Source organism: Fukomys damarensis, unplaced genomic scaffold, assembly GCF_012274545.1.
Source record: "Fukomys damarensis isolate Sample0158 unplaced genomic scaffold, DMR_v1.0_HiC HiC_scaffold_12, whole genome shotgun sequence".
NCBI lineage: Eukaryota > Metazoa > Chordata > Mammalia > Rodentia > Bathyergidae > Fukomys > Fukomys damarensis.
This window is the reverse complement of record NW_022900924.1, coordinates 42,766,700-42,780,461: the sequence shown is the minus strand read 5'-3', so window position 1 is coordinate 42,780,461 and position 13,762 is coordinate 42,766,700. Positions and strand designations below refer to the sequence as shown.

Below are 13,762 nucleotides of genomic sequence, written 5' to 3'. Positions count from 1 at the left end.
TTGCACCTGCCTGGCGAGGTCCTGAGTTTGATTCCTGGTTCTGGGGTGGGGGTGGGATTGAAATAGGGCATCAGTTGGGAGTACAGTTGTAGATTACTTGACACAGTAGCAGTTTTTAACATATTTATATTTTGCTAAAAATGCTTGCTGAAAACGAAATTTGCCAAACAGCTTCTTTGAAGTTTTGAAACTTGAGTTTTCTTGTCAAATGTCAGAAAAGGACAAGCATACTAGAAGTGGAGGAAAGACCTTGGAGGATTGGTAGGGAGAGCTACATGCAGTTCCAAGGTTTGGAAAGTCCAGTGGTCCTTCAGCTAACCGTCCCATTCTAGCTGTTACCTGGTTCATGGAATTGAACTTGGATCTGTACCACCAGGCCCGTTTTTAGTACAGCCTCAAGACAGAACGAATGAATTGGAAGGAGGCAGCTTGGGGCCGTTGTTCAGCTGCTCCGGATCTGAGTTGTGCATGAAGTGCACCACCAGTTGGAATTTGGTAAACTGAAAGGAAATTAAACTTGGAGAATCGAGGTTCAGGGGCAAGGAGTGCCCACTTTGGACCTATGCTACCAAGATTTAGTTTTCCAAAACTGAGGAAGAGTTCCTACAGTGCTCATTGTACCAGTTAAGCAGATGTGACATACTGTGAGACAGGCAAAAAAAATTACTAGGTGGGTGTGGTGGCGCATGCCTGTAATCCCAGCACTCTGTTGAGGCAGGAGGATCACTGGGAGTTCGAGACCAGCCTGGGCTACATAGTGAGTTCCAGGTCACTCAACTACATAGTGAAACCTTGTCTCAACCCCCCCCAAAAAAATTTACTGGCTGGTGGCACATGGCCTCTATTCCATGTACTTGGGAGGAGGAGACAGGAGGATTGCCATGAATTAGGCCAGCCTGGATTACACAGCAAGATCTTGTCTCAAAAAAAGCAAAATAGATGTACCTTATGTAACTAGAACTACAAAGCATATGTAGGAGAGGCCTGTTGTAGTGTGACAGTAAACCTAGGTAAGCCACTGCAGATTAGCTTGCTTGCTCTAGAGATTGGTGGTGGAGGATTATAAGCAATATTGTAGTCCCTTTGATTTTTCAAATGATTGTAGTTGGGAAATCGGCTTTGCACTCCAAATGGGTTCTGGAGCAGATTCCACAAGTAAATAAATGGTAACTGCAAGAGTAACTAGCGGCCTCTAGGACAGCCTGGCTTTGCCTGCTGATTTGCTGGCTTTACAGGGCTGGGCAAGGTGGTGAGTCGGGCTGGGTGGTGGCTGTGGGTCTCAGCTCTGCAAAGTTGAACTCCAGGAAGCTGTAGGGAGTTAGGTGTGGACGTGTCCAAGGCAGATGGATGCTTCAGACGTGGGTTAGGCGTGCAGAGGAGAGCGAATCTCAGTGCCTGTCACATTTGTAGGGGGTAGAGTCCCAGTGTGCTGGAAACTCCACTGTTGATGTCTACACCACCAATAGCTGGTGAGTAGTTTCTCAGTAATTCACAATGTCGATCGATGGTGTGGCAGCTGGTTTCGTGCTTTTCCCTTCGCCCAGGCCTGCACTCAGGACAGGTGAGCGCTCTTCTCACGGGGCTACCCCCGCACCCCCTTCGGTTCCTGGCCTTCCTTGTTGGGTTCGTGGGCCCCGGGGAGAGCTGTCCCTGTTTGCAGTTCTTCCGTGCTCCCGATGGCCTAGATTTGAAGGTCGTTTCCTGAATGGTCAGGATCCACTCTTGCTAGTTAGTGCAGTTGTCATTCTTGCTTAAACTAAAGTAGGGATTAGGTGAGACAGTAGACAGCATAGTTGGCTTAATAGGAAATAGCTTTGATTAAATAGGACTAAAACCGGTAGTTCTCGAGAAACAAATAGGTTTCACTCGCCTTTCACGTGGACGACCACACCGTAGGCCCTCGCAGCTTCCTGCGTGTCCGCCTGAATACCTGGCACCTAGTGGTCACCAACCCGGCGAGTGAATGAATTGGCGCGCTTCTTCGGTGAAGCCTCCCGCCTCACGCCATCCCCAGGCCATCTCCCTGTTCCCACAGCCCCTGCCCCGGCGCGCCTCCGGCAGCGCTTATTGGCCCGCCCGGCGCCGTGAATGGAGGGATCGGGTCCTCTGCGCTGCACGTTCCTTCTGTGGATTGCTGCGGGTCTGGGGTGTCTTGCTCCTGTGGGCCGGCTCCGCGTCTGCGTCCGTCTCTATCTCCCTGGGCAGCTCGCCTCTCTGCCGGCACCACGTCCCCTCTGTCAGCGAGGTAGGGTGGAGGAGAGCGGCGCGGCTGGTAGGTGAAGTGGGGCGGGAGTGATGGAGGGGTCTGGAGGGGAAGCGCCCTCGGGAGGATTGCTGCGGGTCTGGGGTGTCTTGCTCCTGTGGGCCGGCTCCGCGTCTGCGTCCGTCTCTATCTCCCTGGGCAGCTCGCCTCTCTGCCGGCACCACGTCCCCTCTGTCAGCGAGGTAGGGTGGAGGAGAGCGGCGCGGCTGGTAGGTGAAGTGGGGCGGGAGTGATGGAGGGGTCTGGAGGGGAAGCGCCCTCGGGAGACCGAGCCCTTAGAAGGTGGGTCCCGCACCCTGCCTGGTGGCGCCGTCGGCCCCAGCGGGAGGCGGCAGCGCCACAGCAGCGCTTTCCAAACTTGAGGCGTGCAGCGAGCCGTCCGCAGCACCTGGAAGACGCAGCCCGCTGCCCTCCGCCCCACCTTGGGACTAAGGTTTGGCCTGGCCGCGGAATTGGTAATTCTCGTTCCCAAATGGTGATGGCGCTTGTCCGAGGCACACACTTGAGGAACCTTTGCTCTAAAGCGTGGGGGACACATTGGTAGCGAGCCAGACAAAAGTGCTGGAGGGATAGTTAGATTCTCTGGAGACAACATTTTCAAGTTATTTTAGCACCTCCCTTGCCCCCTGCCCTGGAAATTCCTGCCTCCTTCTCTCCACACGTCTCTCCCTAAACGAATCAGCTTCATTTCCCTAGGTGTCAGCCCCCTGAGCAGCCCGTGTCCCTTCCACTCCACAGGACGCCCTACCTGACCTCTCTCCTGGCGCTAGACCAAGCCCTGGCTCATTGTTCAGGCACGTCTTGCTTCTGTCCTTAAATTGTAAGGTTACTTGGGACAAGGTGTGCGTCTTACGCTTTGATTCCTTTGCGATACTTAGCTCAGAGATGGGTTCGCAATCATCAGCATTCTTCCGTAAAAGGAAGACCCAAAGCAGGGCTGCCTGTACAATCGGCTTTGTAATTTGCCTTAATATGTTAGCAAGTAAGATTCATGTAGAAATTTTCACTTCTTCCTAGGAGTCTAAGCCCACTCATTTCTGTGGTAATTTCCAAAAATGCTATATGCATATTATTCATAACTATATAAGCTAAAACATTAAGTTTGAAGTTTGTGCTTGTATTGTGTCTTTTATCTTGACACTGCACTTTGGCTGAATTCTTTTAAAAAAAAGGAAAAATTCCACAAAACCCTGCATTTCTTTGAATTTAGATTAAAATAGGAGAAAGTAGTTCAAACACCTGTAAAATCTTTGTACTCCTTAGTGCTGTGCCAGATGACATATAGAGTGCCTGTCATGCTGGTGGGTAAAACTAGCAGAGCTGGAGTGGTGGCGCACTCAGGTTTATGATCCCAGCACTCTGGTGGCTGAGGCAGGAAGATTTCCTTCAAGTTCAAGGTATATAGTATATATACCTGGAGTATATAGTGAGACCCATTCATAATAAGACAAACAAAAAATTATGAATTTACCAAATGACAAAGAATACTGTCTAGGAAAGGTAAGAGTTTGGGCTGCAGAGTACACTGTCAAGAGGGACTGCAGGCCAGTTTCCAAGAGAGAATCACACAGGCAAGGTGAGAGTCAGGGTTTTTTGTTTTGTTTTGTTTTTTTGGTACCAGGGATCGAACTCAGGCCCTTGCACTTGTGAGGCAGGCTCCAGAACCACTGAGCTAAATCCCCAGCAAAGGGTTTTTTGTGTTTGTTTGGTACCAGGGTTCGAACTCGGGCCCTTGCACTTGTGAGGCAGGCTCCAGAACCACTGAGCTAAATCCCCAGCAAAGGGTTTTTTGTGTTTGTTTGGTACCAGGGTTCGAACTCGGGCCCTTGCACTTGTGAGGCAGGTGGCAGAACCAAGCCAAATCTCTGCACTTGTGAGGCAGGCTCCAGAACCACTGAGCTAAATCCCCAGCAAAGGGTTTTTTGTGTTTGGTACCAGGGTTCGAGCTCGGGCCCTTGCACTTGTGAGGCAGGTGGCAGAACCAAGCCAAATCTGTGCCCAGTGAGTCAGGGTTTTTATAAGGGCAGGAAGACATGGGAAGCAGTCTGCAGGTATGTGGAAGGGTTGGCAGATGCAGATGTCTTAGCGGGGGCTTTTCCAGGGCGTCCTGTTCCTGTTAAATCTTCTGGACACCTGGATGGTGACTAAAGTTGTGTGTCAAAGTTGCAAACTCTCCAGGACTTTTGCTTAGGCCTCAGAAGGGCTCTTCAGGTTTCGATGGGGCTGTGTGTTTATTTGAGCCGTTTTGGGAAAGATGCAGTATCAGCTCAGGGAGGAAAGGGTGGTTTGTGGACCTACTTCTATCTTATGCTGCTTCCTTAGTCCTTGGTGCAGTTAGTATCTGTCCCTCGCTGCTGGCGGAAGTGTGTCAGCTGAGATTAGGTGCTGAGAATTTCAGCCGCTTTGTTGCTACACTTAGTAGCTATTTTTTTCTAGCAGCCTCTTTGTTTTGTGGAGATGACAACTGTGAAAATTCTTTCTGTGAAAGGTTCCACTAGTGCCACAGACTGGCAACAGAACCTTAGCATATGGGCTTGTGGGGGACATTCAAGATTCAAACAGTAGCAGTTTGCATCATTTTTCTCTAAGATCCCAAGACTTTCTCTAGTGGTCCTCTAAGTCTGATCTCCAGAAACGCAACAAAATCATTGTTCTGAAACTTGGGAGAAATGCAAATTATCGAGCACCACTCAGTGAACTGAATCAGAAACTCTGAGAGCCATACCCAGCCTTGTGCTTTCACAAGCCCTGAAGTTCATCAGATAAACTCTAAAGTTGTGACAAACGACTCAGCTCAGTAGTTCTCAAAGTCAAGTGTGTGTAGAAATCACCTGGAATTTGATGAAAGCTGAAGGCTCCATTCTGATTCAGTGGGTTGTGCTTGGACACCAAAATTTCTGTCTTTAGCGCTGGGGATTTAGCTCAGTGGTTCTGGAGCCTGACTCGCAAGTGCAAGGACCCGAGTTTGATCCCCAGTACCAAAACAAACAAACAAACAAAAAACCACCAAAAGTTCTGTCTTTACACTCGTTCCATTTCTAATTCAGGTGAACAGTCCTGCTCTGCTACACACGCTCCTGTCGTCACATCCTGCTCACTGAGATGCCCAAAATGCATGTGTCCACCCAATCAAGGACTGGCACCTCCAAAACTGTCAAGGAAAGCCATTTTGTGGTTCCCTGAGGATGTGGTCAAGAAAAGGGTCTCCTTATGTATCCCAGGCTGGTCTCAAACTCACTTGGATCCTTCTGCCTCAGCCTCCCAAGTGCTAGGATTACAGGTGTGCACCACCATGATACCACTGGTATGGCTGCTGCATATTTATATTTATAACTCAGAAGATATCCTCTGAACACTGAAAACATCTATTGGTTAAAACAGAAAATATGAAGAAAATAAATCTTAATGAAGTGCTCTCATGAAAGCTTTAATATTAACTTACAACCAAACAGAAAAGATTTCCAGCACAAATTTATTGTGCATATAGTCCTTCTTTTCAGTAAGACCCAGAATCTTACACTAAACCCTCTAAACTTTACAGAACTCACTGCGTATTACAGGAAATGCACACATAGATGTTTGGATGTTCACTTACTGAGCTATAGAAATGTATTACAGAGTTGGGCTTTGATATACTCAGCACATTGTTGTAGTCATTTTCCACATGTCTGTTCACTACAGACTGCACACTTGATGGTTGTCCCGTTAGATTATTTCTCCTGCTCATGCCATAGCTGTCTTAGTTTGTTCAAGTGCACCCTTTGGTGCTCACACAGTGATGAAACTGCTAATGATGCAACTCTCAGAATGAATCTGCCCTGAGTTAAGTGATATGTGATTGTATTATAGATCGGTGAGCTAGGTAGAAATATTACAGGCTGGATCCTGGAGAGGGTGAGGACAAAGGTGAAACACACCACAGCTGCACTGGAGAAACATCTGCTGAAAACTGGGACTCAAGATAAAGGCAAGATGACCAGACCTGCGTACTTCCTCAGAGAACAAACACTGGGCCTACCGAAGTCTAGACAGACATCAGCCACCCTGGTGGGTGACCAGAGAGAAACCTCTGGACCCCCACTTTCTAGGAGAATCTTTGTCCTTTCCATCCACACTGTTATGTGACTTGTTTCCCAACTGGACCACCGTTACCTAACTGACTATACCTGAAACCTTTTTGGATGATCACGGGTGTGGCCCACGTTCTACCCACATGGGTTTTACCCTGTAAAACTCCCTCTAAAGTGGAGTCCCCGGGCTACCAACTCAGGTCCCCTCCTCCCCTCGGGAACTTTCCTGTCAATAAATAGCTTCCTACGCTTAAAACAAAAAGAAAATTTTTTTATGAAGCAGAATTCCTGATACTTCCACCCACTATTTCTGTTTGTGCCTCTTAGCTGAACTAGCTGAATACTGAGAGTACTTAGGGTATTAGCGGCAAGCTGCTGAAAGTCTCCAGAGTTCTCCCTAAACAGTTTCCCTAGTTCTGCCTAGTACCAAGTGGTCCTGTAATTCTAGCACTTGGGAGGCTGAGGCAGGAGGATCGCTGCGAGTTTGAGGCCAACCTGGGCTATGTAGTGAGACCCTGTTTCAAAAATAAAAAATAAAAATTAAAAAAAAGAAAGAAATGCTAGGGATTTAGCTTAGTGGTTCCACCACCTGCCAGACAAGTGCAAAGTCCCAACTTCAATCCCTGGTACTAAAAAAAAAAAAAAATTGGTTCATTTATTTCAACTTTGAATCTCATTTGGCTAATCAAATGGGTATATTCTAAATATGTAAATTCTACTTCTATAAATATGCATGTCTTTAAATAACTTCAAATTATTCTTTTTTGTAGGTCATAAATAAGGTTCATCTTAAAATGAATCATGTTGTAAAGAGAGGTGCTGATGACCATTTGAGAATCAAGACTGTCTACGATAAAAGTATTGAGGAGTAAGTACACTATTACTTTGTCTTTTCTTTTTTCCTTTCGGCACTGGGGATCAAACTCTGGACCTGTGCTTGTTGCCTGGTAGGAGCGGTGCCACTGAGATGCATCCCTGTCCCACTTTGTCATCTTTTTTATTGTCAATCTAAATATGAAAGATTTTTAGTTTCTTTGGTTTTTTGAGACAGGGTCTCACTGTGTAACCCAGGGCCTCAAACTCACTGCCCTCCTCCTCCCTCAGCCTCCCAAGTGCTGGGATCACAGGCGTGTGTTGCCACACCCAGTTTTTATTTTCATCTGTTGCCTGAAGTAAGAAAGACCAGATAGGGAGCTGTACATGGTGGCCCACACCTGTGATCCCAGTTACTTGGGAGGCTGAGGCAGGAGCTTCCCAAGTTTGAGGCTAGCCAGGCAATTTAGCAAGACCTTATTTCAAAATAAAAAAATAAAAAGGGCTGGCTAAGTAAGTACCTCAGTGTTAGAGCATGCCTAGCATTCGTGAGGTCCTCCAGTACCAGAAACTCCAGTACAAGAAAGATAAGTCCTTAGATGGAACGAAAAAAGGGCTAGTAGATTTAAAATGAAATTAAGCTAGGGGCTGGGGATTTTTTTTTTAAATTGTTTTTCCTCATTGAGTTTATCGGTACATTTTAGGTACACAGTACAGTTACATTCATCATTGGAATCTTGTACCTTTACATGACAGGTCTTTGTTCTCATTTTTTCCCCTTGTCCCTGCCCTCCCTTCACCTCCCCATTTACAAACATTTTATTTCCATTTTTTCATTTTCTCCTAGGGGCTGGGGATTTAGCTCATTGGTTCCACTGCCTTTCTTGGAAGTACAAGGACTCAGGTTCAAGCCCCAGTACAAAAAAATAAAAATGTGTGAAATTAAGCTGAAACACTTTTTTAGGCAGAAAAGCTAAAGTGTATTAGGTAGGATTAAGATCAGTACATCATGGGGCAAGGAATTGGCTCAGTGGTTCCACCACCTGCCTTGCAAGTGCAAGGACCAGAGTTTGATCCCGGGTCAAAAAAAAAGATCAAGTACATCATGAATGTTTAAATAAAGCAAAGTGCATCTGTTTGGTTGGTGTCAGTAACACACCGGAAGTCACCTGTCAGTAGGTACTTGGAGGAAAAATAGGAGGAGGTACTAATATCAACCATGATTTTAAAAGTTCACACATTAGTAACAAGTCTAATTTTTCTGTATTATAAGGGATCTGGAAAATGGATAAATTTTTACTGGGCATGGTGGCGCATGCCTTTAGTCCCAGCACTCAGGAGGCTGAGGCAGGATTTCCTTGAGTTTGAGGCCAGCCTGAGCTACATGGTGAGTTCAAGGCTTGCCTGAACTGCATAGTGAGACCCTGTTTCAAAAAACCAGATGAAGCAAAACAACAGAAAATGGCTAAATTAGAGTCTCATAGTTTGGAAGAGCAGTGGGAGCCGTGGGTGCCTTTCCAGTGGGTCAACCCCCCCCATAGTGTGTGACTGACTGTGGCTGTACCTTGTGCCTGAGGCCTGGGAGTCTCTTGGTGCTCACCGAGTGGGAGGCTCTGGAGACCAGGTGTGGTCCTGCGGGCTCCAGGACTCACAGATGGGGCGGAACAGGGAGAGCGGGTGGGATGGCACAGTTCTCACCTCTCCTGTCCCCTTCTGCAGGCTGCTTGATGAGAAGAGGCATCTCGTGAAGGTGAGAAGCACAGCTCAGCGTGTAGCCTCCCAGCCCACCTGGGGCAGAGGTGTCAGGAGTGGATGTTGGTTATGTCCCCTGGGTGTCTGGGATGCGCTCACCCAGGCTGTGTTGCTGTGTGATCGTACATCTGTTGCCTTACTGCATGGTTTGATGTTAACTTATGCGCTCACCCAGGCTGTGTTGCTGTGTGATCGTACATCTGTTGCCTTACTGCATGGTTTGATAACTTTTTTTTTTTGTCTTCTCATTTTTTAACTGGCTATCTCAAGTGTTTTGGGAACAAGGCATGCTAAGGATAGAGTGAAAAGGACAATTTTTGAAACACATTGAGAACCAGTTGTAGTAGAGCACATCTATAATCCCAGCCATGGGGAGGCTGCGGCAGGAGGATCACTGCAACTTTGAGGTCAGCCTGGGCTACATAGTGAGATCAAGTCCAACCTGAATTACAGAGCAAGCCCCTGACTCAAAACAGCAGCAAACAAATCCCAGTACTCCAGGAGGCTGAGGCAGGAGGGTGCCAAGTTTGAGCCCAGCTGGGGCAACATAGTGAATTAATGAGACCTTGTCTCAAATAAAAAATAAAAAGGGCTGGAGATGCGGCTCATTGTAAAGACCCTGGTTTCAATCTCCAGTACCTACTGCAAAAAAAAAAAAAAGACAAATAGCTTGAGAGGCTCCATTTTCTTTGGGAATCTTCATCCATAAAGATGAATGACTTGCTTGTGTGACTCCCCTGAGTAGGGGTGACCATTGCAGGTACAACTGCAACCCACTTTTACCTCTGGAGTCACACTTATGCACGTGAAGCCAGGTTGTTGGGACCGTAGAAGTTGGGTAATCTTTTTTTGTTTATTTGTTTTTTGAGATAGGGTCTTGCTGTGTAGCCCAGGCTGGCCTCAAACTCTCCAAGATCCTCCTGCCTCAGCCTCCCAAGTGCTGGAATCACAGGCATGTACCACCATGCTGGTTTGGATAATCTTAAACAGGATTTTGCTTATATTGACCACTTTAATAGTGGAATCTAAATCAGCCTCAGATTTGAAGCAGTATAGATGAGTAGTTAAGATTTCTGTCTCCCCATCTTACTGAAATGGGAGGGCAGGACTTTCTGTCTCTGCTCTCTTTCCAAGCTCAGCCAGAAATGAGGGGTCTCTGACCGCAGGCCCCCTGCTGATGCTGCCTGCAGTCTCCCAGAACTGGGGCTTTGCTCTCTCGTCCTAAGTCTTTCCTGTTGAGTACTTCGTGTGATCCCTTGACTGTCATTTTGACTGGGTTTGTGTGTTCAATTTTTATTTAGAACAAGCTTTTCCCACAAGCAATTTCCTACTTGGAGAAGACTTTCCAGGTCCGCAGACCTGCTGGCACCATCCTGCTCAGCAGGTAGGTTCTGTCGTGTCACTTGCAGCCCTGAGGTGTCTTTGTCCCTTGAGCTCTCTGTTGGCCGCTCATTCTCTGTGGCAGGGTGTGCTACCCCAGGGCATAGAAAGCAAGGAAACGGGCCAGGGATTTAGGTCAGTGGTTCAGTGGCCTGCCTTGCAAGCGCAAGGACCTGAGTTCAATCGCCGGTACCCAAAAAATACCAAAAGAACAAAAAGAAAGCAAGGAAAAGCACCTGCCAGTCATCCTTGCACCCCTGGTTTTCCAATAGGGGGCACCCGACTAGATCTTTTGCTGCAGTGTCCTCCTCTGTTCTCCAGACCCTTTCCTCCCTCCTTTACTTGGCCACCCTGTTGGCTTTATGAAGTATTTGGGATGGGTGTGGCAGCACAGGCCTGTAATCCCAACCCTAAGGAGGCTGAGGCAGGAGGATCATTACACATTTGAGGCCAACCTAAATTACATAGTGAGACCCAGTTTCAAATCACACGTGTACGTGCGCGCGCGCTCACACACACACACACACACACACACACGCGCATACACACGTATTTGGGTGTTGGAGAACCCAGTTCAGGCAGATTCCCATTAGAACTAAACTCCTTTCTCAGCATACTGGCCTGGCTGAAATAGTAACCACTGTCATTGAAGTAACATTGCAGCTCCCGGTTCATTACCATGGTTCTAATCCCAGCTGATTTTCTTTTTCTTTTGCAATCGAACTTGTCTTACAAACAAACCAGACAGTGTGCCACAAATCAGTACCTGCGGAAGGAAAACGACCCTCACCGCTACTGCACCGGGGAATGCGCAGCTCAGACCCAGTGCGGCCCTGTAGCGGTGCCCGAGGAGCACCTGCAGGTAACCCCTCTCCACAGCCATGTGTGCAGTGCGGGGATCAAACCCAGGCCCAGAGGCGCTAGGCGAGCACACCACCAAGCTATACCCCAGTACTTTCCATCTTGAGGCGGGGTCTTACTGATTGGCTCGGTTGCCCGTCTGGCCTCAAACTTTCTATCCTCCTGCCTCAGCCTCCAGAGTAGCTGGGATTCCGGGGTGCACCACTGAGTCTGGTCTAGTGGTATTTTTACCTTAGCGTAGGGAGACTCTGGCTCTGTTCCACCAGAACATTTTCAGAGTTAAGCACAAAGGTGCAGGAAGGTCAGTTTGTTACAGAGAGGATGCCGGTCTGTCGTGAGCCGCTTGCCAGTAAGAAAGTATGTAATATTTAGGATCTTTTTGAAGTTTTTTTATTATCTTGGGAGAAGGTCTAAAGCTTTTATAAAAAATCTTTTTTTATATATCTTGTTAATTATATTAATTCGATAGAAATAAGAAGTTATAAGATTATGATTATAGTATATTTTGATTATTATCAGGGGAACAAATTTTAGGTAGGGAGTAACTATAAAAGTAATGTCGCCATCCCAGAATAAATATTTTGATCAAGGATGATTTAAATAAAGAACTTTTGTAAATAAGCCATAATCCCAACATAGTTCAGTAAATAGGAGATTGAAATTTCTCACGATGATTTGGTAGCCTGTAGTGTCTGTAGATTAAAGCACTCCACATCTCATCTTTTTTTTATATAAAACAATGGTTTAGGAATATGTCTGTTTTAGGTTGTCTAGGATTTAAACAATGTTTTATTTGTCATTGAGAATTGTATTTAGATTTAAGAGATATAATTTTTGTCTTAGGTTGATCATTGATGATTTTAGATCTTATCCGTCTTTGATTACTATTTTATTTGAGTGAGTTAGAAATGAGGGGAGATGTTCAAATCAGTGGCCAAAAAGGCCTGTTGTAATAGATGGAGTTGTTGTTGTTGTCGTTGTCGAGTCATCTAATATTGATAATTATAAATAATGTCCAGAAGAAGAAATAAAATATAAAATAGAGTAATAAATTTATAAATAATCATTTTTAAATTGGAAGAAGATTGAAATAGGAACTCCCACCATTTATGATTGGAATTTTGTATGATAGTATTATGTAGATTTAATAATTTATTTTTAATAATTGTCGTAGTTATTTTATATTTTTTTAAAGTCTTTTCATTTTTTTGTAAATGTGAGTGCAATTCTTCAGAATTGCGAAGTATTTTAGTCAATGATAATTTTAAATATAGATGGGGTGGCCGTAAATATTGTGGCACCCATTGAATATTGATATTATTATTTAATTTAGGTAATAAGTAATATAGGGAACCATATCAATATAATAAATCTAATTTTTGTATATAATCTGAAAAGGGGATAGGGAGTCCCATACGTAACAAATTAGTAGTATTAGCATTTATTAGACATATATGTTGTGGCTCTATTTTATAAATGACAGAAAAATTTATAATAGGATAAACAGTAAGTAAATAAATATTAATGGAATGTGACAATAAATAGGGTTTTATTATTTGGGTTAATCCATTATATATGGGGACACCAAATAAATTGAGATTTATGAATTTGTAAAAAACCACTATTATTTTATCTCGTTGTATTGTAATGAGATATAGTATCTAATAATTTTATTTTATAATTAGTAGGAAAAGAGGCATTTATGGAATAATAAGTAAAATTCACAAGGGAGGATATAGTAATATTAATAAGTGAAGTCCCAAATAATATATTTTTGTATTTGATTTTTTTAAATTTTTTGGTGAGGGTATTAGTTGAGTTGGCAGTAATATTTATGAGGGAACAAGCCGTATTTGTATAATAACTAATGGAATCTTGTTGTCTTGGCACTGTAGTATTTTTTCAATCCCATGGTCATTGTAGGGTAACATTTTGGTCTAAAAGAGTTATTGGGATATCTGGAGTCCAAGAATTTGTTGGAGTGATTAGAAGAAAGAGTTGATAATATATTTATAAGTAGAATTTCATGTTTTTGGCTGGGAAATCTTGTCAATGAGAGGATAGTGATGTGTTAGCCGATTTGGGACCCAGACGGGATTTGAACGTTTCTGTGGAAAAATACAAATAGCTCCCCTGGATCTGTGTAATATAGGATCTGGTCCATGTCATTGGTCTGTTAAAATATCTTTTCACATAATGGTTTTAGTATTTGTAACAGCTTTGGAGGCGTGTCTGTCGGCAGCAGAGTTTCCAGCCTCATCTAGTATTAAGAAATTTAGGGTAAACATTATCAGAGATAAAGAAGCCCCAGGCTTTAATGTTGGAACTAGGGCATTTTTTTGTTTTTGAAGATAACTTTTAAGGGTGTCATTAGTATGTTTTATAATTTTTTGTGTTTGTGGATTATATGTTAATCCTGTAACATGATTAACTTGTATTATAGTGTAGAACTTTTTAAATGAATTTGAAGTATAGGTAGGCCCATTGTCTGTTTTTATGGTGGTTGGCTTTCCCCAAGTAGACCAAGCAGCAAGACAGTGAGTGATTATATGATTTACTTTTTTTCTTGTATGGGTTGATGTAAAAATAATATCTGAATGAGTATCCACAGAAACGTGCACAT

At 44.6% G+C, this 13,762-nt stretch overlaps 1 protein-coding gene across 1 annotated transcript in view; it reads left to right on the top strand.

Annotated features, from left to right (window-relative positions):
• The first annotated feature begins 2,088 nt into the window (after positions 1-2,088).
• Positions 2,089-13,762, top strand: part of Lmln (leishmanolysin like peptidase) — a 48,915-nt gene continuing 37,241 nt past the window's right edge. Inside the window, exons 1-6 of the mRNA XM_033762694.1 lie at positions 2,089-2,245; positions 5,311-5,543; positions 7,104-7,201; positions 8,866-8,896; positions 10,200-10,282; positions 11,023-11,140. Coding sequence (XP_033618585.1) covers positions 2,089-2,245; positions 5,311-5,543; positions 7,104-7,201; positions 8,866-8,896; positions 10,200-10,282; positions 11,023-11,140 — 720 coding nt within the window. The remainder of the gene's footprint in view (positions 2,246-5,310; positions 5,544-7,103; positions 7,202-8,865; positions 8,897-10,199; positions 10,283-11,022; positions 11,141-13,762) is intronic.